Source organism: Jatropha curcas, chromosome 10, assembly GCF_041381405.1.
Source record: "Jatropha curcas cultivar XTBG-Jc1 chromosome 10, XTBG_Jcur_1.0, whole genome shotgun sequence".
Taxonomy (NCBI): domain Eukaryota; kingdom Viridiplantae; phylum Streptophyta; class Magnoliopsida; order Malpighiales; family Euphorbiaceae; genus Jatropha; species Jatropha curcas.
This window is the reverse complement of record NC_143160.1, coordinates 10,202,649-10,228,920: the sequence shown is the minus strand read 5'-3', so window position 1 is coordinate 10,228,920 and position 26,272 is coordinate 10,202,649. Positions and strand designations below refer to the sequence as shown.

General features: G+C 32.8%; 4 protein-coding genes across 6 annotated transcripts; 2 read left to right on the top strand and 2 right to left on the bottom strand.

The window, feature by feature from the left end:
* The first annotated feature begins 388 nt into the window (after positions 1 to 388).
* On the top strand, positions 389 to 2,322 carry LOC105636856 (kxDL motif protein). Its single transcript, XM_012220238.4, has 3 exons — positions 389 to 558; positions 676 to 828; positions 1,876 to 2,322. The coding sequence occupies exons 1-3, from the start codon at positions 443 to 445 to the stop codon at positions 1,976 to 1,978; spliced, it is 372 nt and encodes a 123-aa protein (XP_012075628.1). The 5' UTR covers positions 389 to 442; the 3' UTR covers positions 1,979 to 2,322.
* A 1,517-nt stretch (positions 2,323 to 3,839) lies between these two features.
* Positions 3,840 to 10,692, bottom strand: DRT111 (D111/G-patch domain-containing protein). Of its 2 annotated transcripts, XM_012220241.4 has the most exons (3): positions 9,515 to 10,692; positions 5,525 to 5,798; positions 3,840 to 4,859 (listed from the first exon to the last, which is right to left on the bottom strand). In XM_012220241.4, exons 1-3 carry the CDS (start codon positions 10,343 to 10,345, stop codon positions 4,855 to 4,857), a joined length of 1,110 nt encoding a protein of 369 aa, XP_012075631.1. In that variant the 5' UTR covers positions 10,346 to 10,692; the 3' UTR covers positions 3,840 to 4,854. The 2 variants fall into 2 exon arrangements, with proteins under 2 accessions (XP_012075631.1, XP_012075630.1); XM_012220240.4 differs by lacking the exon at positions 3,840 to 4,859 and having other exon boundaries at positions 5,346 to 5,798; positions 9,515 to 10,691.
* LOC105636859 (uncharacterized) lies at positions 4,083 to 4,978 on the top strand. Its single transcript, XM_012220242.4, has 2 exons — positions 4,083 to 4,301; positions 4,376 to 4,978. Exons 1-2 carry the CDS (start codon positions 4,083 to 4,085, stop codon positions 4,811 to 4,813), a joined length of 657 nt encoding a protein of 218 aa, XP_012075632.2. The 3' UTR covers positions 4,814 to 4,978.
* Positions 10,693 to 14,792: 4,100 nt separating the features above from the next.
* Positions 14,793 to 23,110, bottom strand: LOC105636860 (tRNA synthetase beta subunit family protein). Of its 2 annotated transcripts, none has more exons than XM_020680427.3 (21): positions 22,954 to 23,110; positions 22,753 to 22,845; positions 22,583 to 22,638; positions 22,355 to 22,452; positions 21,233 to 21,362; positions 21,024 to 21,139; positions 20,853 to 20,919; positions 20,357 to 20,398; positions 20,033 to 20,074; positions 19,743 to 19,822; positions 19,243 to 19,369; positions 18,982 to 19,149; positions 18,116 to 18,244; positions 17,926 to 18,027; positions 17,580 to 17,714; positions 16,846 to 16,920; positions 16,339 to 16,446; positions 15,720 to 15,815; positions 15,549 to 15,632; positions 15,168 to 15,282; positions 14,793 to 15,082 (listed from the first exon to the last, which is right to left on the bottom strand). In XM_020680427.3, the coding sequence occupies exons 2-20, from the start codon at positions 22,808 to 22,810 to the stop codon at positions 15,190 to 15,192; spliced, it is 1,806 nt and encodes a 601-aa protein (XP_020536086.1). In that variant the 5' UTR covers positions 22,811 to 22,845; positions 22,954 to 23,110; the 3' UTR covers positions 14,793 to 15,082; positions 15,168 to 15,189. The 2 variants fall into 2 exon arrangements, with proteins under 2 accessions (XP_020536086.1, XP_012075634.1); XM_012220244.4 differs by having other exon boundaries at positions 14,793 to 15,075.
* Between the last annotated feature and the right edge of the window lie 3,162 nt (positions 23,111 to 26,272).

Here is a 26,272-nt window from a genome sequence, read left to right as displayed (position 1 = left end):
TCATTTTGCTGAAAAAAACAATTTAGTTTCATAAACAATATTAATATGGAATAAAGTTCAATATGCTCTCTGAATTTAATACATTAAGCAATACTTTAATTTTTTTTTCTAATTTAAATAATTTTTCATTATAAAACTTAATTTTAATTTAAAAATTTAATTGTCATTAATGAATTTTCATTAATATTTTGCTCATAATATTTTCATTAAAGAACACAATTTTTCATTGCCGAAAATGACAACTAGTCACCTAGCCCTTCCTTTTTCCATCAAAAATAGAATTTAAGCCCAATAAGGCATTTCAGCCAAGCCCAAAGAAAGCCCAAGTTATTGGCCCAGGCTCAAACATGCGTAGTCATCGTCTTCTTCTTCTTCTTCTTCTTCTTCTTGTTTCGCTGTGTATAAGTTTTTGTATCTGTGCATAATAGTAACAAGTATAGCGATGGAGCAATTAGAGAAGGAATCTCTAAGAGAAGCATCGAAAGAGGTATCAGAAGAGTTTAAAACCCTAATCAATGGAGACGATTTGGATTCCCTCAAGCAATTGCAGCATCTCATGTACTTTCAATTCTCTCTATGTGTTAGCTTTTCAAGCTTATTCTCTTGAATCGTTGATCGTTTAGTTGCTTATGCTTCCAATTTAAATAAATATTTGGTCTTCGAATCAAATTGCAGATTAGGGAGGTTGCAGGACAGCAATGCCGTGTTGTCTCATTTTAATGAGTATTCGGAGCATTGTTTCGCTGAGGTTTCTAGCGATTTTGCAAGAAATACTCGTGTCTTGAAGTCTATGAAGTCTGATCTTGATTACATATTTCAAAAGTTAAGGTATTTCAGCTTTTGCTTATGTTTTTGGTTCAATTGTTGTTGTAGCTAGTGTTCTTTGATTCATTTACTGCTACCTGGTTCAATATATTGGGAATTTTTTCGAATAATTTGTTATGCATTTAATAAGCAGTTTGAAATGGCATAATTTGGTACCCAAGGTTCTGCATGTATTTATGTTGGTGTCTAGGGTTTGTAAAGGTGAAGCAATTGGTTTCAATGAGAAAAGAAACTAGAAAGTTTGTGGTAGCTTAATTGTGCTCAGTGTTGGAAGTTCTGTAGCAGGAGAAGTTGAAGCAAGAAAGAAGTGGAAAAAAAAAAAAATTGAGAAGGGGAATTAAAAATGTGGAATTGAATGAGAGGTTGATTTTAAATTTTTAGTGATATGCTTCTGCACAATTAGTTAAAATTATCTGAAAAGTTTTGAAAGAATCTTAGCAATTGCCAATTGTGGTCATTCCAGTAGCATATTCCAATTGTTGCCCTTGTCTGTTTATCCAATGAATACTATGCTGTTGAACATTAGTTAAAAATATCTGATAATTTTGGGAAGAATCTCTGCATTGCCAATTGTTGTGATTCTGTGTGTGAAAATAACATGAATCAGTAGCACATTCCAATTGTTTCCCTGGTAAGTTTATGAGCAATGGGGATATTCTGGGTGGATTGAACATGACCTCCTGTCGATATGAACTAGATTGTATACTCAAAGAGTATTCTCTGTTCCTTTTAACTCTAGATAGGTATATCTGGACAGAAGGCACACTAGAAGTAACATAAAATGTGCATGTAGGAAATACTGTAAGCCTCCATGACATGACAAGAAAAGGTGTTACAATATGTAGCGAGTTAATTTTATGTAAAGAAAGGTGTTAGGACAAGTAGCGAGTTTTTGCTCTCTCTTCTTCCATTAAAATCTCTCTTTCACTACACACACATGCACTGGATTTAGTTGTAGTCCTTTTTAACTCTCTCATTTCAGCTAGAGTTGTCATTTTGAGCTTGATCCTTCCCTTTTTTTATTCTTTCATTTTCTTTGTGTTTGTGTAGAAACATGAAGGCTAAAATTTTGTCTACCTATCCGGATGCATTTCCAGATGAATCCACACAAGAGGTATTTGATAGAAGACCTGACCTTGAAATGCCTCAATAGCATTCGTTGTTTCCTGATGTTATTGTTCATGGCATCCTAATCAGCAGAAACAAGAGTAAAAAATTCACAACTTATTTTACTTTTTGTGGTGGGTGTGTTGAGAGTATGCATAATATAAATGTTTGCACATTATGCATTGGTGCATCGCCTGGACAATGGTTGCATATGTTTAAAACAACTATGGGAAACGAGAAGGGGAAGCAGAATCTTATCCCCACTGTAAATTTGCAGGTTCCCATCCCCCCTCCCCCGCCTGGCGAAACTATCGTGTTGTATTTTATCAACCACGTGTTAGCTTTTTCTCATGTGTTAATAAATGAAATGAATTGAAGTGGTTGCTGGCATTTGCTCCTGTTCTCTTGCATCTGTTTTTTCATTGCAGCTTCTTGTTCTTGAATGAACACCAAGAGCTATGGTGTATTGTGGTTGTTTTGCCTGTTCAAGCTACTGGTAAAAGTGATTAATTTTAGCATGAGGACCTAGAGCCAATGGAGATCATCAAATTTTTTTGGTTAATTAGGTTCTATGATGAGTTACCAATGAAATTATTTTTCTAAATTAATATTTTGTGATAATTTCATTTATGATTATGTAAAAATAATAAAATAATTATTATAAAAAAAAAGGTTATAGAACCCCACCGCATATTATCAAGTCAAAACTGTAGTCCAAGTGAAAAAAAAAGCATCTTCTCCTGCAAACTCTCAGTACATCACCACAAACAGACAAATCAGTTAGTTTTCATAATCTGTTCTCTGCTATACTGTATGAGCCTAGAACCCCATAGCTTAGCTTGATCAGAAGGTGAATGTACAGTTCTACTTTTTACAGATCTTTTTTGGTTTGGATAGGAATAATTTCTTTCTGAGCAAATTAAAATGAATGGTCAAAATGAAAGTGATATTATTATTATTATCAAATCAAATGATCCTAATAAGAAAAATAAAAATCTATTATTAACAATAAATAGAAGCTGAACCTTTTTATTCAATTTACTAAATTGTAAATTAATGCTTTGTTTGGATGGAGAGACGACGAAAACGAGGAAATAAAATGCTACTATTCATTTTACCTCCTTATTTTACACTATTTGTTTGGTTTGGAGGGAAAATAAAAGAGAAAGTAAAATAAATTTATTTAACTCTATTTGTACCTTTTTTTTTTGTTTTATTTTCCTCCCAATGTGGAGAATAAATTAGAGGAAGCATCCCCTCATAATTTTTACCTCCTTCCCAAATAATATATTTTGCAAACTCCAAAAAATTTTCACTTGTTATTTTTTACATCCCTCCTTAATTTACACCCAACCAAACATAACGTGACGTTATAATCTCACTTAAAAAGATGATAAGCAAAGGTCATTGGACTTTTTGGTAACTCTGAGTAAACAAAAATTGAGGAGAGGTTTTTGAGTGGGTGTGTCAGTCTGTGTCATTTCTGGGGCATTAACGGTACAAAAAGATTCAAATCAAACTTCAGAGTACTTATAATAAGCCACCAGTTGTGGTACAACCATATCTTGATAATAACTACTTCTGATTCTGTTTGGATCAACTGATTTAACTACAAATCAGTCCATTCAACCCAATTCTCTTTATTAAATAATTCAAAGCAAAATCAGTCCCATTTAATTCACTAATTCTCCAAATTGACTCGTCGGACCGGACATGGTTTGACAACTATGATCGCAAATAATAAAAAATAATTTCTCTTTTTATTATATTAAAAAGCATAAATGATAAATTTGATTCAAAGTTAATTTTTGAATTAATTTGGGTTATAAAATTTTATTATTTGAGTAAATACTTCACTATCTTTTGTTCAAAATTAATTTTAAACCAAAATAGATATGTAATAAAAATTTAATATTCAAAACCAACAATTATACTTAAAAAAATAAATAAATAAGGGCAATTAGTCACTCACGCGTTCTCTCTCTCTCTCTCTCTCTCACCCTCTTTCTCGTGCAATTCCTTCACCTTCCTATATCATGCAAAAGACATATATAAACAGACCTGTACTTCATGCCTATATATACAGAGGGAGAAAGAGAAAGAGAAAGAGAAAGAAAAAAAAGAAGAAAGAGCTAAAAAGTAGAAATATAATGGTGGGGAGTTCATCAACAAGGAGTGAGAGTGAGAAGGAGAAAACAAAACTTAGAGAAAGGCAAAGAAGAGCCATCACCACCAAAATCTTCCATGGCCTTAGAAGACACGGCGGTTACCACCTTTCTCCTCGCGCTGATATCAATGAAGTCCTCCGTGAGCTTGCCAAAGAAGCTGGTTGGATCGTCGAGCCTGACGGCACCACCCACCGCTGCAAGGTATCTCTTTTTCTGTTGATTCTCAATTCCTTCGCCAACTGTTTGTTTAATTAATTACATTTTGTTTTTATAAGCTTTTGAACCGCTGCCCAACATGTGGAGCTACCCCATTTCAAAATTATACAAGCACCACAACTACACCCACCAGCAGCAGCACTGTAATTGTTGGGGGCAGCGGAGCAGGAGGAGTAACTGGTGGAGAGTGCTCAACCACCACATCACCTCGCCAGTTTGATCCAACAACCATGATAGTTAACAGCAACAACAATAATGGAGAGCTTACCACAACTACTGCTACCTCCTCTCCCTATATCTGCAGTGATGGTGCGTCTGGTTGTGAGGTGGAAATTCCTCTTGCATTCTACATGTATAGAGGAATTGGTGGTGCCACGGTGGCTGGAGGAGGAATGAAGGTGGCTGTTCCAGGTCATCAACAGCCGCAGCAGCAAGAGGCCAGGACGTCTAACCAGAACACACCTGTGGGGTCACCTCTGCACCACAGTAGCAACTAGCAACAACTGGAAGCTCTAAATACATCATAATTTGTTTTCCTTCAACCTATAGGAGTGTATGCTTTTAGATGATGATACAGATTTTCTAACTGTTACACTTGCTACATCAGCAACTAATCTAATATTTAATATAAATACTGATGCTAATTATTCAATCCGTTAAAACCAGATGGTGATTAACATTTTTAATATTGTCAAAAAAAAATATCATTGCAGTCAGTTGAGGCATTCTTTTCTTAATTATTTCGCAATTGTTTGGATTGACGGAAATATGAAATCCTTAAAAATTTCACATTCCATCATTTGTTTGAAAACATAATTTAAATGATTTGAAAGATATTTGTGAAATAACATTAAATAGTTCAAATTTCATCATTAATTAACAAATCTTACCTATAAGGTGATATTTCTCTCTTTTAAAATGATGGAATTACGTCAATTATGACAAAATGTATCGTGAAATGTATCAAACTCAAGTATTACGTATTTAATAGAACAGGGCTGAACACGAAAAATAAATTCACAAGGCAAATTCAAAAGGAAGGCAAAAATTCCTCTCTTGATCAAATGGTAGTAACAATTCTTTCAAGCACTGGTTATTGTCATTAGAAGACAGTAATGACTATACCTAAAACTGAGCCTACTAAGAAATTCCACGCGAAAGAAAAATGGTGAGCTATTAAAAGATCTGTCAAAAACCAGGGATTTCACCTGGCATAGGAGCCAATTCGTTCTTATTGAACTTCTCCTCATCATAGAATGATGCACGAACCACATTGCCTCCAAAGTACCGACCATCAAGATCAACCAATGCTTTTGTTGTTTCTTCTGATCTCTCAAACTGTACAAAAATTCTGACTGCCTCTTCACGGGGGAAGTTTGGCTCTGTTATCTCGAATATGAGAACCCTAGTGACTGTCCCATACTTTGCACATTCAGAGCCAACCTCCTCTTCTAGTTCATCATCTACCTCACCAGGACCCACCTACCAGAGAAAGCAAATGTCAAGAAAAACTAAACTCTTCTTTCTTCATTAAACATCACGACCAACAAGCACATAAACCACATTTAGCTTAGAGTACAGTGACTATCTCATAGGCATTTTCAAAGAAACAAACTACAAGCAGAAAGTGTAAGCAGATGATCAAACAGAAGAAAATTTGCCATTTATCACGAACCAAATTTTGCTTATGGCGGGAATTAGTTTTACAATCATGGTACTTGAATTGTTCTCAGTCTCACCACTAAAACAATCAAGGCACCCAAAAAGAAACAAATCTTCTAATCATGCAATAACATTTTATCAATGATTCTCAACATCGCAGGGAAGGAAGTAGGACCAAACTTGCTATTTAGTAGTACTTAAGTTCATCTATCAGAACACGGCTATTCCAACTTTTTTTTAAAAAAAAAAAAAAAAAAAGGAAAATAGTCATCCATTCAGTTACAAGTTTTGACCGATCAAACCCCCCACCTGCTTTAGTAAAAGCATTAAAGTTTCTTGCAGCCACTATTCTATGCTCTATATTTTCCGGAACTAGCTGATGGTGCATTCAGCTAGAAACAAACAGCAGTAATAAAGGTTGCAGAAATCACAGATATAGAAGGAATTCAGTCCAATATTTTCATTACAACATCACTGATATCTCCTCATCGAATAAATTATGCCTTCAGTTTCAAGAGAAGCTTCCACAAACCACCACCTCTATTCAAGCTAAAGCATAAATTTGGTGGCCAGCGGTTTCTCCATGATCTCAAGTCAGCCTGAAAGGCCATGTTGACACAGTATACATGTCCTGTCTTCAACAATACTTTCAAAAAGATCGTGGTCTTCATAAGTTCTGTTCAAACTTTTGCGTGTATCATGTGAAACCCTCTTAAAGACTTCTTACCATTCTTCCCTATCTTTTTCTCAGTACGCTAATTCTTAGCATTCTTAAGGGCATATATCAAAAATAATAATCTTTCATTAATTATGTCCAAAAGCTAGCCACTTTTGATAAATCTTCAATTCCATTTTTCTCCCAACCATTTATTCGACATACTTTCTTGTGACGAGATTTTCTGCATGCAAATTGTATGAAATGCAAGAAAAAAGGAAAAAATTACACAAAATGAAAATATATCTAGATGAACTGTAATTATTTCATACAGCCTAAAATGAATTTGATAATCATCAGGAAGGTTTCTGCTGGATGAAGAGTACCTACAAATAGTTGTTGAGGCAGAATATTTTACCAAGATTTTGCTGGAATTGGATTCTATTCTACAAACCAACTCTCTTTCAAATGCCATATAGCAGCGTTTGCTTTTCTATTTTATTTTTTGAAATACAACATGAGAGAGAAATTTTTGACTAGTGTCAATCAGTAAATGAAAAACTTTACCAGTAGGTGCTCTTTTGTAACGGTACATATGAATTCATCATGTGAGCTCAGAGGACACATGTTCTCTCGCACTGATTCGTCTCACTGTTTTTTTACTAATTTGGATAAAAAGAAATGGTGAGAGCTATTGAGCAGCAGGGGACAACTCTCATTGTTCTTACAGGATCCGAATTCATCATTTCTTTTATAGGCAAGAATTTCATTGATGTCCATATTATCTTGTATTAAGAATACAGGTTTGCACGTGATTCATTTATTCATTCATTTATTTTTACTTCAATTGACCCCTACTGCCCTTTGATGATAACCTTTTTTTCATCAAAATAAAGAAATAATAAACCGAGCCAGAGCAGAATCATTCTCCCATACACAATTCCCATTTAATTAAGCGGAAGATAAGAATATTACACCCCTTTCCTGTGGAGGCATTTATATGATATCATGCACACAATCATTCAATGCATAATGTTCGCTTCTACAATGATGAACACAACAATACCCTTTGTTTTATATTGCAAAAAAGTTATAAAAAGAAAGCTTCCGAAGTTGGCCACCAACCCAAGAAAATATGGGGAAGACCTTTAACCTATAGTTCCATTAGGTAAATGGCACTTAGTTTTTCTGATCATCCATGCCTTTTTCACAATTCTTTTCTATATCCTAACATTACAAGCCCCATAGCTTCTTCAGACAAAAAATTTGCTATATAATTCCGACATTTTCCAGCATAAACTGCACCAAAAAGAAATGACAGTCCTAATATAAATGTCAACACTCCAGCTACACAATGATACATAATTACGCAAACACAACAACGAAAGACAAATAAGTGTTATAGACAAGCAAACAATCATTCAATCAAGTAAATACTTACGTTACTTCCCAGATGATCTTGCTAAAGCTTCTCAGAACGTAAAATAAATAGAAGGTTAATAGTTTTCATTTCTCTTTAACTTATCTAACCTTCTTGAAATATTAAAATACATTTTTCGAATCAATAAGCACACTCTGAAATTTGAGACTTATAAAGAAGGGAGTTTAGGGTTTGAAAGTAAAACTTGAGCCACCTCAAAATCAAAGCAACCTTTATTAGTAGCACATGCATGCACTAGTCTTCATCCCTTCCCCCACTATCAAAAAAAACCGGGGACTCATCTTTCTGAATTGGGGAATTAGTATAAGGATCAATCCACAAAGAAAGGATAGGGGAATGGGTACTGAAAGAAGGAAACCGCTTTTAGATCAATCGGGACCAAGAACGGAAGTCATCTCACTAACTCAAAGAAGAAAAAGAATTACCTGATGAGAGGGGGCAGAAGTTACCATTAAGGGGTTCCCTAAAAGCAGGGGTATTAAACATAACTTGAGGGACACATTGGAAGGAAGAAGCAAATTGAACCTTACTAATTTGGGGATAGTCCCACAAATCATGAGCAAAAGAAAGATAGAAATCAACGAACAGAACTGACAAATGAAAGGGATAAATCAGAAACATGCTTCATTGGATGTCCGGCACTTCCACTCTTAAAGATCAAGAAGTTTCAGAAAGAACAAGGAAAAATTAGAATCTATGTACAGACATTTAAGTTTGGGCATCCAATTCTGTCAGAGGTGCTAGTATTCTCTCTTCCTGTAAATAACTATTGAAAGATTGCCGTCAAATGTTATGAATGCTTCAAATTGTTTGCTTAGTTAAGCCTTGACAGTGGCAATAAAGAACTTAACCAGGATAATTGTCAAATAATTACCCATTCAATTACGTTGATGTATCAAACTCTTGCATCATAGCAGTGACCATACACAAATAAGTAACAATAACAGTATGCTTAATTACTTATTGAATTATCAAATGTCGTAAATATCTAAATGAAAGCATTCACACTCTCATGCTTCGCAGCCAGCCAATACATAAACAAGAAACAACAACTGCCACGCACCTTTACAAGTTACCTACCTGACCTAGGCCAAGCAAACACGATAAAGGAAGCTAAGCAAGCCCTAATGTTTACTTTACCAGGTCAACGCAATGCCTAATCCTAGTGGAACTCCTAGAATTGCATCGAGTGCTTTCTAAAGAAGAACCAAAATGATATAACAGAGTAAAGCCATTATAAGCAGCAAAAAATATTACTATGTTTCAATTAGTTTCTTTTCATTAAGATGCGTACTCTTCCTTGCATGTATCATAATAAAATATTTTACTTCTCAAAATTAACTAAATGCTAATCATTAATCTTAATTGCCGCCATTCATATCAATCGTTATGGACTTTCACGACCTCAAGCAACAATAACAATTTCGAATGAATACATACCATATTCCTGAGAAGCAAAACCCGAGTAGGCTGTCCGTGGATATTCACACTCTTCACCTTCTTCTCTGGCTTTGTCTCGCTCGCATTCACAATCACCCCAGCTCTACGATCAGTCTTCTTTGCCATCAATGGTGTTGTAATCCCCTGCTCTTGTTTCCCAAGCCCCTGTCCCTCCTTCCATCCCATCTTTGCCATCATCCTCTGAGCAGCAGTCATCTGTCCACCTGCACCAACACCTAAACCACCAGTTTCAGACTTCCCAATAAGAAACCCATCTGCATTACTTGGAGGAGACGGCGACCTAGGAACAGCACCGCTCATTGCAGCTCTCCTCCTCCAGGCCTCCTCCCCTGAAATATTCCTGTCCCTTTCTCTTTCCTTCTCCCTCTCTTCCCTCTCTCTCCTCTCCCTCTCCTCCTCCTCTTGTCTCCTCCTCTCAAGTTCTCTGATTCTCTCTGCCTCCAGTGCTTTTCTCTTCTTCTCTCTCCTATACTCCTCATAATCATTCGGCCTTGCTGGATCATACTCCTCGATGACCACAGAAGTAACCCCCATGAGGGCAGGTTGAATCGGCTCTTCCGGTAGCACCGAAGGAGTTGGCAGAGCTGGTGCCACCGCTGGAGAAGATATGATTTTGGAGGCAGAGCTTTGCACTTTCGTTTTGTTTTGAGATTTTAGAATGGTTTGCGGTGTCGCCAACGTGGAAGGTTTACGGAGAGTTGGCGGCGCCATTAAGGTACTGCTCGACCACACTGTAGACGAGTTGGCCGTGGACTTATCCTCCTCCGCGGAAGATGGCGGAGGAAGGTCTCCATACAACCCACCCAACATTTTGGTTCTCCTGGTTGTTCCTTTTAATGATTCAATAACAAATGTCCCAAGATCACACAAAAAAAAAAAAAAGGAAAGACAAAACCTAACAAATCCAAATTAAAATCTCTTTATTTGGGAAAAATTGGAAACCGTTATGTGGAGGAATTAGTGAAACTTAGGGTTTTTGAAGAGAAAGAACTGAAATTCAGAAAACAGAGTAGATTGAAACGGTAATAGACACTAACAGCCAAGAGAGAAAGCAAGCTTTTCCTTCTCACTTCTGGTTCTGTTGAAGCTCTGCTCCAAATTTGGGAGTTTTGTCGTCCTCGACAAGAAGGCACGGGTTTCTACATGAAGTTTATTGTAGCATTCCATTTTTACTACCGTTATTATCATTACTATTATTTTCATTGTCATTTTTCCTATATTTTTCCTTTATAAAAAGGGTAAGTTATTTTTTTCAACCTCTCTAGTTAAGTAAAATCAATTATTTAATTAATTTTTTTAAAAAAAATATATATAAATGTGTTCCTTTAAACTAATAAGTTTTTCATCTAAAATTTATATTTTTTTACTGTTAATTTTCAATAAAAAGACCAAATATCATTTATATTATTTTTATTGTATTTGTTCATAAATTAAAGAAAAAATTAAATTTTTAATAATAAAAGATATTATTCAAATAATAATTACCCAAACCCATTTTTTATGATGATATAAAAAGAAATGAGGTTATTCTTTTAATTAGAGTTTTTTTCTTTTCTTTTTTGAAGGCAAATAAAAAACTTGCATTAATTATCATAGAAAGGCAACATTCACAAATAGAAAGGCAACATACATTGTGAGATAGAAACCCACGCCTGAAAACGAGCGTAAAAATAAAAAACCCTAGCTAAAATATGAGCTTCTATGTTGGTTTGTCTCCTAATTTACCTAACAAAAATATTAGGCTTAGCAATTAACATTTTCTTACAAACTTTAATAACCAAATCAAATTTTGAAAAATCATTTATCCTAGAACTTAACACAAAAATAACCGACTAACAATCTATAAAAATACATCTAGCAAAAGTAGTGTTATCTTTGAGCCATGAGAGACATTCTCTAAGAGTTAAAGCTTCCACAAGGATAGGATCTCTATAAGCATTAAAAAGTCAGGATATTGCCCCTAACCACTGACCCTCTTCGCCCTCGAGAATGACACCAAATCCTGCTGCATGCAAATATTAGAGAACTGCTCCATCAAGAAAAGCTTGCCAACCATTGTGAACTGCGGGGCCCCATGCAAGACTGTTACACAGACTTGACGAATTGGCAGTCGACATTGAGATCATAGGGGACCTGGATCTATCCCAGTTGCCTATTGCCTAGACGTCGCGCCATTCTTGAAAGAGACGAGCTGCAACAACACACAAATCTGGTGGCCTAAAGAAGCCTGACCCCGCCAAATGAAAGTATTGCAAGCTGCCCATATAGACGAGGTAGTAGTTGTGAAGTGCTCGATGGGAAAGCTTCTTGGGGACTGCAATACAAGCATAAAAACGTTAGAAAAGCTTGACTTGTTAGGAATGGACACTCCCTTCTCACTCCAAACCTCCCTCGCCTTATAACACTCCAACAAAATACGATCAGCAGTTTCCTCCATTCCACACCAGCAACAGCCCCTACCTACGTTAATGCCCCGCTCATTCGATCTAACTCTAGTGGGTAAGATACCTTGAAACACCCGCCAAATGAAATCCTGCATTTTAGGAGGAACCTTTAGTTTCCATATTTTGGCCCAACACTCCGCAAATAATCTCTCCCCTCTCTAGCTAGGACACTAACAGCCGCAAAGTAAGCTGATTTCATACTATATTCTCCATTTTTCTCATAATGTTATACAAGCATATCCTCCTTGATAAACTAAGTGGGATATTAAGAATGGCGCACACATCATTCATGCTAAACAACTCAACAATTTTGTGAAAATCCCAATTTCTACCATCCGCTCTTATAAGCTCACAAACTCTCATCCCAAGATCAATAAAATTTAAACCACCCTTCACTCTAAACCCCTCCTCCTTTGGAATCCAAAGGTCAGAACACACCAAAATACTCTCCCCATTGCCCACCCGCCACCTCACACCTGAATTTAAGGCTTCCCTAGACGACAGAACAATCCTCCAAGTATAACTAGGATTGCTTCGTAAGGAAGCAAACAAGAAATTCCTTATTGGAAAATATTTGGCTTTGTAAATATCATAAATGAGAGTGTTGAGTTTAGACAAAAGTTGCCACCGCTATTTGCCTAGCATCGCCAAATTAAAACAACGAAGGTCATGAAATCCCATACCGCCATCCCTTTTACTTTGACACGTTCGGTCCCAAGAATACCAGTGCACACCTCTATTCCGACCCCACAGACTATCCCATCAAAAAGAATTCATAATATTTTGCAAATCATCACAAAGAGACAAAGGAAGGAGAACGACGCTCATACAAAAAGAGGGAAGAGCTAGGGCTACAAATTTAAGGAGAATTTCTTTACTCGCCCTAGATAAAAGTTTATTATTCCAAGAATTAATCCTCAGCCAAAGTCTATCCTTCAGGCAATTAAAAATTGCCTTTTTGTTTCTACCAATAAGAGAAGGGAGACCCAAATTCTTACTCTCACCCAAAGGATTATGAACCCCCAAAGCATTAGACACTGTCTCTTTAATACTATGGAACACATCCGGGCTAAATGAAATACCGAACTTATTAAAATTTACCCCCGACTTGAAGCTTGTTCATACACACTAAAATACTCTTAAGTCTCAACCCCTTAGAAGCAGAAGCCTTAATAAAAAAGATTTCATTATCCGCAAACAACAAACGAGACACTCTAGGACATTTACTCCCTGCCTTACACCCATAAATAACTCTAAATCTCTCAGCCTCCTGCATAAGAAGAGAAAGCCCCTCTACACATAAAATATAAAGATAAGGCGACAGGGGATCCTCCTGATGAAGTCCCCTTTCCGGACACTAGTAACACATAACATAATCCTTAGCCTTAGCAATAGGTTCCCAAAGCCTTAGCAATAGGTTCAAACATGAAATCTTTTGCCAAATCATGGACTTGTATCCAAAATTCAGTAGTCAACAAGGGAACGGTTAATGGGTCATCACCCTCCTTCAAAGAATGCCATAATAAGAGATGTTTATTAAAATGCCAAGGTGAGCTCACCACCACAAGGTCACGATCGACCTCATTGAAAAAACGGAAAAGAAACCTCTTTGCTCCTAAGTCAGTGATGTTAACCCCTCCCAATGGATGCCAAACATCAGCAAAAGTATTCCGCATAGAGTGAAAGTTGATAGGGTTCATTGTGAGAAACATCCCCACCAAACAAAAATCATAGAACTCCTAAGGCTGAGTAGGAGGGTGTTTGATCTGGAAACCATCGTCTTCCTCCCTAGGGAGAGGCTCTGGAGGGATTGTTCCATGGAAGGTAGAAGAGAACCTTAGGGTTTATGAAAAAAGACAGAAGGGAGATAAACATGCTACGAGAGCATAGGAAAGACCAAGTTTTAATTTGGCGATTTCGCCAAATTAAAGTTAATTAATAATTTACTTGTTAAAAAATAATAAAATTTATAATAAAGCTCAATTTTGACTCATGAATTTGCACACAACCTATAATTTGCCCAAAAATTAATTTTTTTGAACAATTTACCTTTTAAACTTGCACCAAAAGCACAAATGCCCAATTTTTGTCCCAAAAATAAATTATTTAATATAAATCAAATATGATTAAAAAGTATTAAATATTTTATCTAAATCAAATATAATTAAAAAAAATAAGAAATATTCTTCTAACTATAACCAAATCTTCTTTTAATTTCATATTTTTTTTCAAATCAAAATATTTGTTAAATTATCTTTAAATCAAATACTATAAATTTTTCTAATTACCATTATTTTATTTTTAAATATTTTTTATTTCTAATTTTAAAATTTAAGAAATTTTTATTAGTTAAAATTATATAAAAAAAATCTTAAAAACTAATCATTTAGTTCTTTTGGTGCAACCTCAAGAGGCAAATTGTACAAAAAAAAATTGATTTCTTGTCAAATTATTATATGTTCTACCAAGTAATTGAGTTATATTCCTTTAATTTTTCAGAACTTAATTTTTAAAATTCTATCATTTAGTCTGTATCATATTTTTGTTACATCATAAAGTATAACACTTAATTTTACGTTAAGTTACTGCAAAGTATCAAGTGTCCTAGAAATAATTACTATGTAATCCTTATGATTTAATCAAAATATGCTAAGAGTATAGATAGAGGTACGAAACATTAGTAAATTCATAACCTTAGACCTTCTATAAAGTTCACAGTAATACAAGAATAAAACTTTAAAGTCGGAAGGATAACTTCTGCATTAAACCATTTTTCATTATATACTGTAGAACTAAGAACTAAGAAACAGAAATGACTTCAAAAAGTTTTATTTATAACATTTCAAATTAATAGCACCAATTTTTTTTTTTCCAGAAATGATTAAATTAAACAAAATATTTGCCGTTTTAGTTGATAACAAACAAATTCTCTTCGGCTGTTACAAATAGTACAATATCAATGGGATAAACTTTGTAAAAGAGAGGTTTTGCCCAAGCTGAGCTTGCCAAAAATATTCTCCTACACAGATGTTTGACTGCAAAAATTGCTCCCCCAGGCAAAAGTGTATATAAGCAGGCTATGTAACAATGCCATACCTGCATCCTTGACACCACCACATCCATTAACCGAAGAAAAATTATTTTCCCAATATTAAAATAGAAAGAAAAAAAAATACAGCTTAACCTACATTTGTTGTCAGAGTCATCGCCCTACGAGAAACGCTTAATGTCAAGTTCCAAGAAACACTCAATGTCAAGTTCCAAGAAGGAACATGGATCGGGGACGTCGAAGTTGTTCAAAACCTGAGAAAGAGATTGATGATGAATATTAACCGGAAAAGACACAGTTTAGACCTTGTAAGCACATAAATTACAAAAAATAGAATATTGATTGGGATAAAGGAAGACGATGAAATGAAAGTTGGAGCTTCTATTAGAAAAGCAATTATGATGGAGAGTAACAAAGTTCCAAGAGATCCACATATTCGCAGTATAAGGCTGAATTTATGACATACAGACATATATATGGTTAATTTGTTTAATGAGGCTTTATTGGTAATGATAAATACCTCAGGGTGCACAATACCAAAAATACCAATGCACTTCCCCTTGTAAATGATGCTAGCTTGTCTACCCGGAAGAAACTCAGGTGCCTTCATGAAACATCAAGGAAGTAACTACCTAATAAGCAAAAACTCCAAAAGGACCATGAAGAAATTATGATATAGCTAAAAACTTACTTCAGAACACTTGATGTAATATCCTGTATTGTCACCAACCGGTACAAAAGGAGTTCCCATCACTTCCATAACTCTGTCAACCAAGGAATGAATCAACTGCAAACAAGGTTAAACATGTCATTTCTTCACTTCAAATAAGCCCGTATAAAACTATATGATGGGATGAAAATGAACTTTATTGACATAAATAAAATTGACATGCAAAAAACGCATAAGAATGTGGATATTTTTGTCCCCATAACCCCAAGTTTTTAGTACAGCTTTTCAAACAATTACATCCACATAATGACAGTCAAAAAGTTCCTGCATCAACTTTTTGATATATTACAGAGAAAAGTGGCCTCCGTAGGAGCATTGTTTCCCAACAGGAAAAGGATATTCTATCCAATTGAAATAACACTCCAGCCAAACTTTTAAGTAATAAATGAGCCTTCAAATAAGAGACTTAACTAGCAAATGCTAAGTAATAATAATAATGAAAAAAGAATCATCAACAAACTATAAGTTGATTCTCCGTGATTCTTTTTTATTTACAAAGTTCCTTTCTACCAACTAATCTGGGATTAAGGGATTAAAGCTTAGTTGTTGAATAAGATTTCTTGTAAGAAAGAAGTTATACCTCAAATCCTGAGTTAGTGCCACAATATAGAGCTGCAAGTAGACGACGATTTGCCGCACCAACATCTTTACTCTCATCTAGCTGTACTATATCTCCCACTTCAAATATCTAGGGCCAATTTCAAACATGAAATAACCCACAAATACACATCATGACTTATGAAAAGAAAAGAGAACATCATACAGAGAAAAAAGAACTTAATTCACAAATCTAGCGTTCAATGTTACATGAAAAAAAGACACTTAGTGCGTATTATGCAGAAAGTACTCTTGCACACAAACACATATATGAGCAGTCAATCAAATAGTCTACCTTAGATTCCCAACCTTCCCCCTACAGAGTAGGTGCCTCTAAGCATTACTCCAGACTATCAGGAACATACTTCATCAATGTTAAGCATAGCCCAGTATGAACAGAATTACAAGCACTTTCAGTTTACCCATGGGGAAAAAGATATATGCAATCCCATGGAAGAACAAACTCAATCTGAGAATCCAAAACAAATACCTTTATTGGCTTTGGGTGGTCTTTATTATGTCCTATTATTTTCAAAGCTCCAGGCATGAGGCTGCTTCGGACAACCTATACAAAGGGAGAGCCAGATTTTTAATTAGTAAAAAAATCAAATCTGTGTCTAGTTAGGGAGATTTAAGGTGTCATATACAGCTTTCCACATCGTGAATTCAAAAATAAAGGTTTCAAATACAGCTGGTTTCTGATTAAAAAATGTGACTGTTTAATTGTAGAAGTAATACCAATATCTAATATCTCCCACTGAATGTCTTTCACAGACACAAGTTAAAACTTTTCAAAAGAAGACTTCAGATAACAAACAAAAGTCATCATATATATATATATATATATATATATATATATATATATATATATATATATATATTCAGAATATATTAATCATATTCAAAAATCAAGTTAAAGAGACATAGCTTAACTCACAAGCCTGCTTATGATCATAGGACACTGCAAATATGATTTATCTTACAACTTTGGTTCAGCTAAAACTCTCATCACAAAAAGACAAATTAAAAAAATATATATGTATATAAAAAGAGAGAGAGAGAGAGAGAGAGAGAGAGACTGCCCCAAGTGAAATTAATAGCAAATCACGCGTACTCCATATGACATTATAGTGGCTTCCATTAAGGTGTATCTTGTCAACCTCAGTGTTTGTGTTACTTATCCACCAAAAACTATCCCTGACAATAAGGAAGGGACATACAAACCTCAAAATCAGAGGACCGAGGATTCCCAACGATCACAGCAGTTGATCCATCATCTTTTCGATTTAACATGGAAAAATTCTCCCGATAAGAGCATAAAATCCATGTCAAAACCTCTGTAAACCCATTCATTGCAACCTAGTAAAGCACAAAAGAAACCAAAAGAAAAAACCCTAAAAGCTCAATTACAAGAATAGTAACTCCTGCCAATAATTAAAACAGAAGAGAGAGTGTCTGGGCATATATGTGTGTGTGTATATATGTGTGTGTGTGTGTGTGTGTGTGTGTGTGTGTGTGTGTGTGTGTATACAGAGAGAGAGAAAGAGAGAGAGAGAGAGAGAGCTAGTACCTCAACTCTGATAAGATCCTCAAGCTGATTCAATGCTAGTGGCTTCAATGATGGTAGTTTCCTCTTTGGAATATTGTTATACCCATAAGCTATTGCAACATCCTTGAAAAAAAGCACCCTAGCATTATCAACATGTAAAACTCCCAACAGGGTTTGGTGCAAAAGGTGATAAATGAGCAACCATTACTACCTCCATAACATCACATGGGTGAAGAACATCACTTCTGCTTGGAGGTACAGATACAATGATATTGCTTTGGTCAGCCCCTGATGTAGAATGCTCGGCACGCAATTGCATCCGATTTAACAAACTTGTGACCTAAGACAAGAAAACAGAATTCATAATCCCAAAAAGTATGTTAAATTTCAGTATGTAGAATGTACAAAAGAAAATTTCTAAACATTAAATGTTAATACATACAAAATAGCTCATAAGAAACCATATAAAGAAAACAAGCTACATGCTTAAATATGAACACAAAGTGCAAAACTATACAGATATATAAACCCAGTACAATAGCATATTTTCCACAAGTGAGACATGATTGCTAAAACCAAACAGGAATCTTGATTCCTGTGAACTGCTAAAGGAACCTCAACCGACCAAGTCTACCTTTCTTTCTTTCCATCCTTTCCTCTAGGTTGACAACATCATAATTACAATTCAACAATGCACCCGTTGATCTCTATTGTACATGACTAAACGACTTCATATGACTTACCCTCAAGGAAATTTCCATAGAAGGTTCATCAGACAAACCCAATTTGATTACTACTCTAGTTAGATTCTAGTCCAAATACGCTTTCTAAGAAAGGTTTGCTTGGAACAGACCATCAGAGAAACATTTCGTATCTAATTCCAACAAATTGTTAATATTATCGTCAGTCAACTAAGTAGGGCCTGTGGATATGTAGGTCTTCGCTAAAGCCCTGCCCTTGATAGTGCTCGTCTGAAACATCAGATTTGATTATTTATTTAAATTTAAGCTCTGGCTTGTACATAAACATTAGCTAACTGAATTATTAAGAAGTGCAGGAATGAAAAGGATTCAATACCTCTTCAGACTTCAAAGAGACCCCGATTGCACCAGTAATATATGACAATGGAACTTCCATATTATAGACAGACAAATCAGGATAGACATATGACTTCCCATCAGAATATATAACTTCAACTGGTTCCACCTCAAATTTTCTCTTGCAATATTCTGAAAAAGTCGTTACCTAAGAAATCCAAAGGAAATCATTTACAAAAAACCTGATAAGTGTGAATTATGAACTAGATACAAAAGCAACTCTGAATGTTCAAGTTCTTACCATTGTGTTTAAAACAATCTTAGCCTTTGTCAGATCAGTGGCTGTACATTCAATGAAAACATTCTTCGTCTTCAAAGTGATAGCTGAATGTGCACCATTAATAATTGGGGGCAGAGATAAAACAGTTCTGCAGAAAGAAATTTAAATTATTTAAAAATAAAGAGCTTCTTTAACCAACATCAGTTGTTGTGATCCATTACACATCTTATTAAATAAAGGGATTTCCATGGTCACTACTATTTTTATATGAGGCAAGGAAAAGAAGTGCATGTGCAAACCCTCACAAACTTAACCCCTTAGTCATAGCAACAATATCCATGGAAGGGAAAATGAAATTAAGCATCTTTAAGCTAAACAGAAGTACAAAACTCTAAATTAAATCCGAATAAGACATCATGATATTGAGAAAAGAATGTTAGTCATGCATAATCACTGAACTAATCAGGAAAACTTTAGGATTTCCATAATCAGAAGACTCCTCTAAGAAATTCTGTTCATACCTCTTACTGTCATATATGACAGGGAACACTGGTGAATTCTCAATTATGTGTAAAAACTTCTTCAGCTTCAAATCGTGCTCCTGCATTCACCAAACATCCATAGTTAGAAAAATATCAGGCAATTTAAATTCCAAACACTAACATAATGAAAGAAAAACCCTGTGCAAAAAGCAAGCACAGACACCACAATCGCAATATTTTTTTGAAACGAAAAAATTGGAAATTCAACGTTAGGATTTGACAAGAGCATTGGGTAGACAGTGAATGCTGATTTCTTCATGGTAGCTCACCCGGTAAAACTCCATTAGCTCATCGGCTCTGTAGCTTTTGACCTAAACAACCAGAATCAAATATATAAGAAACTAAAATTAGTTTAATCAAACACTTCTCCTGTAACAATAAATGTCATTCACAAAGCAGATGAAAAGAAGTATAAGGCAAGTGTGAATTGAAGTTTCAATTTGAGAAGTAACAACAGTGAAAACAAAGCTAAGGGGTTATTCACATAGTTCAAACAAAATACATCCGACAAGACCAAGTGCCAGTACCTTCTTATAGCACAAAATAGAATTTTTATCAAAATAATTTGTTTATAAGCTCAATGAATAGCATACCTGTTTCAAAGGAACAAAATTTATGTCTTGAGGAGGCAAAGCCTGAAAACAAGCAGATAAAATAGGTTAATAATACAGTCAATCGCATTGTTTGATATGATATATATGAAGCAAATAAGAGCATGGAAACAAAAGAACAAAAATCATAGTGGATGAGCTGAACAAATGACTTAAAACACTTGATAACATATTTTGTCCACAGAATGAACAAAACAAAATGTCTAAAGGATTTGCAATAAATATTAAATGCCTTTCTTAATACATAATTGAACAAAGTAGAAACATCAACTAAATAATTGTTCTCATCACAAGAGTTTGGTCCGATGGCCCATGAGGATTTTATGTCAGGCAGAAGCCTCCCCTTTAGCTCTCATGGAGGGAAGATCTAAAGCATAACGATTTGACTACAATCCTCCAAGCCCATCATCATATAATCCAAAATAGTAAGTGTGTAAGAAGATCACATGACAGAGATATAAGAGTTGCAAAAGCTCACCTCATAAGTGAAAGGACCTTGTAATGTATCCAAGTCATGAGTCCCAATTGCAACTAATGTTCTCCGCCTAAGACATGAATGTGATGTGAACATTACAAGGGAGAGAAAAGTACAAGAATGCTTGAGGACCCTTCAAGCAACAGCATAACAGGATAACTGCTAGAGTATTACCTACAAATATTTTGATGAAGCTTGTCTTGGAGATCGATGAAACTGTTGTACCTCGCTTCATCAAATGTAATATCTCTTAAAACAGCACAAACAACATAGGGACGAATGGATGATGTCTACAGCAATGACAAATTTTCCATAACCATTGAAATAAATTGTAAGTGACTAATTATCCATAAATGCTTTTAAATATAAAGCTTAAACAATACCTCTGGTTTTACATGCATCTTATGCATTGCTTCCTTCTTAATATTCGAAAGGGCATAAGTTGGCACCTTGTCCTGCTTATTGAAAATACGGAGGGCTTGAGCTAGCCCCTCAAGGCAAAGTAAATCATATCTGAGCATAGACACAAAAAAAAAGACTATCAAAACTCTTTCTATCTACTATATCTTCATTAATACAAACAATTCAGTGTGGAGAGTGTTCCTCCTATTCGCCCATTTAAGAATTACTTTTCAAGTTCTAGCACAATAAAGCAACTTCCAACCTAAATATCAGTCCTTAAGCAAACTAGCACTATTTAACTCTAAAAATTAACTAGATTAGCAAGTAGGTCAAAATTACACTATTTACAAGATACAAATATGAAAACTTATAGTACATAAAAAAAATTTTAAAAAAAAAGATAAATTGTATTAAGGTGTATGCATCCGTGGTAATTTATAAGTTCTATTTAATAAAGGCATGTTCCCATGGAGGATATATGAACAAAGAAGGTTAAGGAAGCTCTAAGCATGTCACTTTAGCTTAAAAGACCCACGTCAAATAAGAATTTGTAGATGAGGGTATGATCTTTAAAATGGAAAAATGTATCAAATTAAAGTATGTTAAATAGGTGAGTCTGACTGCATCAGATAGTCATAAGTCGAACTTAAATCTGAGTAACATAAATTCTAGGCAATGATGAATTATTTCCATATGAAGCACCTTTAAAATATATATATATATATATATATATATATATATGAGACCCGCCAGCAATAGCTTACACGGAAACAATAGTCTTCTTTAATTGAGAGCAACAAAAAGATCCATTACAATTGAGAACCCAACTACGATAAACTTCCTTAATTGGAAGGCTAATGGCGAACCAACATCCATTTAAAATTGATGGAACTAGAGGAAAACTAGCAGTTTGTAATCAACCAACCAATTGTTTCTATAGATACACTCAATGAGGCCCATCAGACAAAGAAAAATGGACTAGAGGAACCCTGCTTCCATATGGGCAAAACAAAAATCAGAACTTAAACAACCAGCAGACAACTTTATATGAAAATTCATACACATACAAACACATGTACACGGAAAAAAAGTTAAGAAGGTACCTGTTAGCAGGAACTTCAATTTTATAAATAATTTCTTCACCCTCGTTCATTATTCCTTCTTCATGCCTCTCTTTTCTACTCATTGCTTCATCAGTTGTCTATACATTTTACATTTCACATATTAATCATGCTACTAAATACTAGCATAAAACTAAAAATTCAATTACTTCACATTAATACAGGTCTTACACAAATCTCACAAAAAGAAATTAAAAATAAATCTCTCACCACATCATCCAGCTCTATACCAAAACTGAAGCAGAGATCCTCAAACTCCTCTTGAGCTACAGCAATTCAACAAAAAAAAAAACATAAAAACCAGAAAAGGGCACAAGACAGTGACAGCAAGTCATTTTGTTGATTGCATTTTCGTGAATTGGAAAGAGAGAGGGACTTACTGTAAGTTCTTCCTAGGGCTTCGAACAGACGATCTCTCACCACGTTCACGGTAGGCATGATGCTGGCTTTGTAGTGGATGAGAATCTATCAACCTAACAGTGAAATGCCAAAAGATTAAACAATATGCAAATTCTCTGCAAAACAATCCATGCACATACACAGTTGCAACCAAAGAAAGAAAGAAAGAGGAGGTCAATCACCAGTCGGGAATTCTACGCAGGTTCAAAGTCAGTTTAAGGATCGTTTGTGCTTGACAGCCCAAGCAAAACAGAGTGAGGCCGAAATTTAGAAGTAGGGTTTTCCTTTTTTTCTTTTTTTCCAAACTACGTTTAAAAATTTAGGCCTGTTAATTTGCTGAAAATAACTCTATCTTTAAAAAAATATTTTCAAAGGATTTGAGACTACTTTTTAACAGTGCAAAAATTTTTAGAACCTTTGACTATAAAATTTATTTTTTAAAAAATACTTTTCAAGATAAATATTTTCTTTTAAAAATATTTTATAAAGTAAATACTTTCCATTATTTTTTTGCAACGGTAAACATATTAAAATTTTGAGTGATAAGACTATAAGAATATTTATTTATAATTATATAAGTTTGTATTTTGAAAATTTATTATTAAATACGAAAAATGTATAAAAATAATAAATTATGACTGTCGTGAGTGAATCTAGCAATCTTAAATAAATATTATAATTATACAAAACTACTAGCAAAATATCTATGTTATGCACAGTAAAACTTAAAATATATTTTAAAATATAATTTTAGAGACATTGTGGTAATATTTTAATATATATAATTTAATTAAGAAAAAAACTATAATTTAAATTATTTATAATTTTAGACTTGTTAATTTTGTTGAAAATCATTTATATTAAACAACATCTATTTCAAATTCAAAAAATTACACTAATTATATAAAAATTAATGTCTATAATAAAATTAAAAGAAAAAGAAATATATATTAAAAATTATTTATTTTAATTTATTTTTGAAACTAATAAATTTTCTTAAATGATATTAAAAATAATAAAATAAAATGGACAATAGAAATTCAATGATAGATCTGCATATATCATTCTTAATAATAATTTCATATAACTCGCTTTATTCTATAATTTATCAAACTTTTTCTAATTTAATAGAGTAATAGAAATTAGAAGGAAAAATATATATCAATGTCGAAAATGAATTGTATAAGAATTATTGAAATTACAAAAAAAAAAATGATCTCTCCAAACTTCAAATAGCTATCTCTATTTATAATATAGTAATAAGCAATTAATGGCAATTCAATATATTATCATTAAAACTAATAAAGACAACTATATATTGTAATTTTAAGACAAATAAATATTGAAACATTTGGATTCATCTTTAACAAAACTGTTAATAAATATTTTCACCATTAACCTTCTCTATCATTCTTTTAAATATAAAATTTTCATTCATAATAATAAATGATAATTATGATTGATTATAATGATATTCAATATCAATATTATAATAATATTAATTTAAAAGATAAGTTATAATACATATTAATATGATAATCAACATCAAAATTATGATAATTTTTAATTAAAAATAGTTTATAATATTATAATAATTTAAATTATTTAATACATATTAACATGATAATTGAATAGTGATTAGGACCAATATTATGTAATTTTAATTGAGAGAGATATGTTATAATATTACAATAATTATAGTCTTTTACTAATATGTATTAGTTATGATAATTAATACCAATATTCATATAACACTGTAACTAATAATTAAATTTTATGTGACACTATCAAAATTTAAGAGTCATATGTAGTATTATAATCTTCTGTGTCATCACCAATAATATTATGCGGTAAGAATAAGGGAACAATATTCATTTAAAAAATGTCACACGTCAACTTCTTAAGAAAAAATACTTGCTTTATATATATATTAGGTAAAGGCCCGTGCATTGCGCAGGATTTTGATTTTCTTTTAAAGTATAAATTTAGATGGGTTATTATGTGAGTTTTTAAAATATATTTAGATGAGTTATCAATTACTCTTATTTGTGTTAACAAAGTTAAATGTTTCTGATTTTTATTAGGTTATTTAAAAAAAAACATGAATTATGTTCATTTTTCAATTTTAGAAAATTATTATAAGTTTGCAATTGAATATTAAATAATAAATAATATTTGTACTATATAATTACTGCTAGAAAATTAAATTGATAATTTTCAAGTATGATGGTAATGATGAATAAAATTATATTTACCAAACATTTTATTTCATCCAAATATTTTATTTCACCAAATATTTTATTTCACCAAACATGAATAAAATTATTTCACTTGCAAGTTTCTTTCATCGATCATCTTCAAGTATGATGGTGATAAAGACATATAGATATCAAAAAAGATAATCATTATAAATAAGCAGACATAAAATAAAATTAAAAACATTAAAAATTCAAATACAAATTAGATAATTATTTTAAATAAGTAATAAGTTTAAATTTTAGATTTAAAAAAAAAAAAGCATCTTAAATGATTTAACAAAACAACAAAAAAGTTCAAAATTTAAAATTGAAATATAGATAAATACAATTATTGTAAATGAATATAAGTTTTAAAATATGATTATTAGATATAATTTTCTAATATTTAAATAATAAAAATAAAATTTAAAGTATAGGAACATCATTTTAAACATAAACTAGTTGAAGGTCTGCGCTTTGCTCGGGTTGATTGCTTTATTGTTGTATACTATATTTTATAAATTGCATTTAATATATTATTAATATATATATATATTCTGTAAATTACACTATTAAATTAGCATATTATAGATATTTTAATAATTTAAATAATTATAAAATTTAATATCCTGTTTAGATAATTCTATTTAGATAATTTAAACAATTTAAACACCATATATTAGCACAGTTAATTCTATAAAATTTTTACGATTCAAATAATTTAATAAGAATAATATATAGATAAATATTGTTTATAATTTAATTATTAAAAAGTATAAAAATTAAATATTAATATATAATAATTCCAAATAAAAAGTTACTTTAGTTTAATTTAATATATAGAAATTAAAAAGATTAAAGATAGAAAGTTTTATACAAAACAAAGTCTTAACTATTTATATCTATACTTGTATTTAAAAATTTTGAATTTGAAATTTTTAAAATTTTTAAAGTCCTAATTTTTAGGTTTCAATTATATATATAACCACAATATCTAGTTAAATAGTAAAAAATAAATAAATAAATTTTCAGCAATTATTTAAAAAGAATGGAATGCTTATACTTACTGTTTTTTTTTTTTTTTGAAAGAATTCTCATACTTCTAAATAATAAACAATAATTGTGTGAGAGTAATAAATAATAACCAAAAATATCAAAATCTTAGAAATGTTATACTCCAAAATATAAAAATTAAGAAGATAAAATATTATTTTGTGAAAAAATATAAAGTAAATAATTAATATTGAATCTGCGTGTCCTCCTA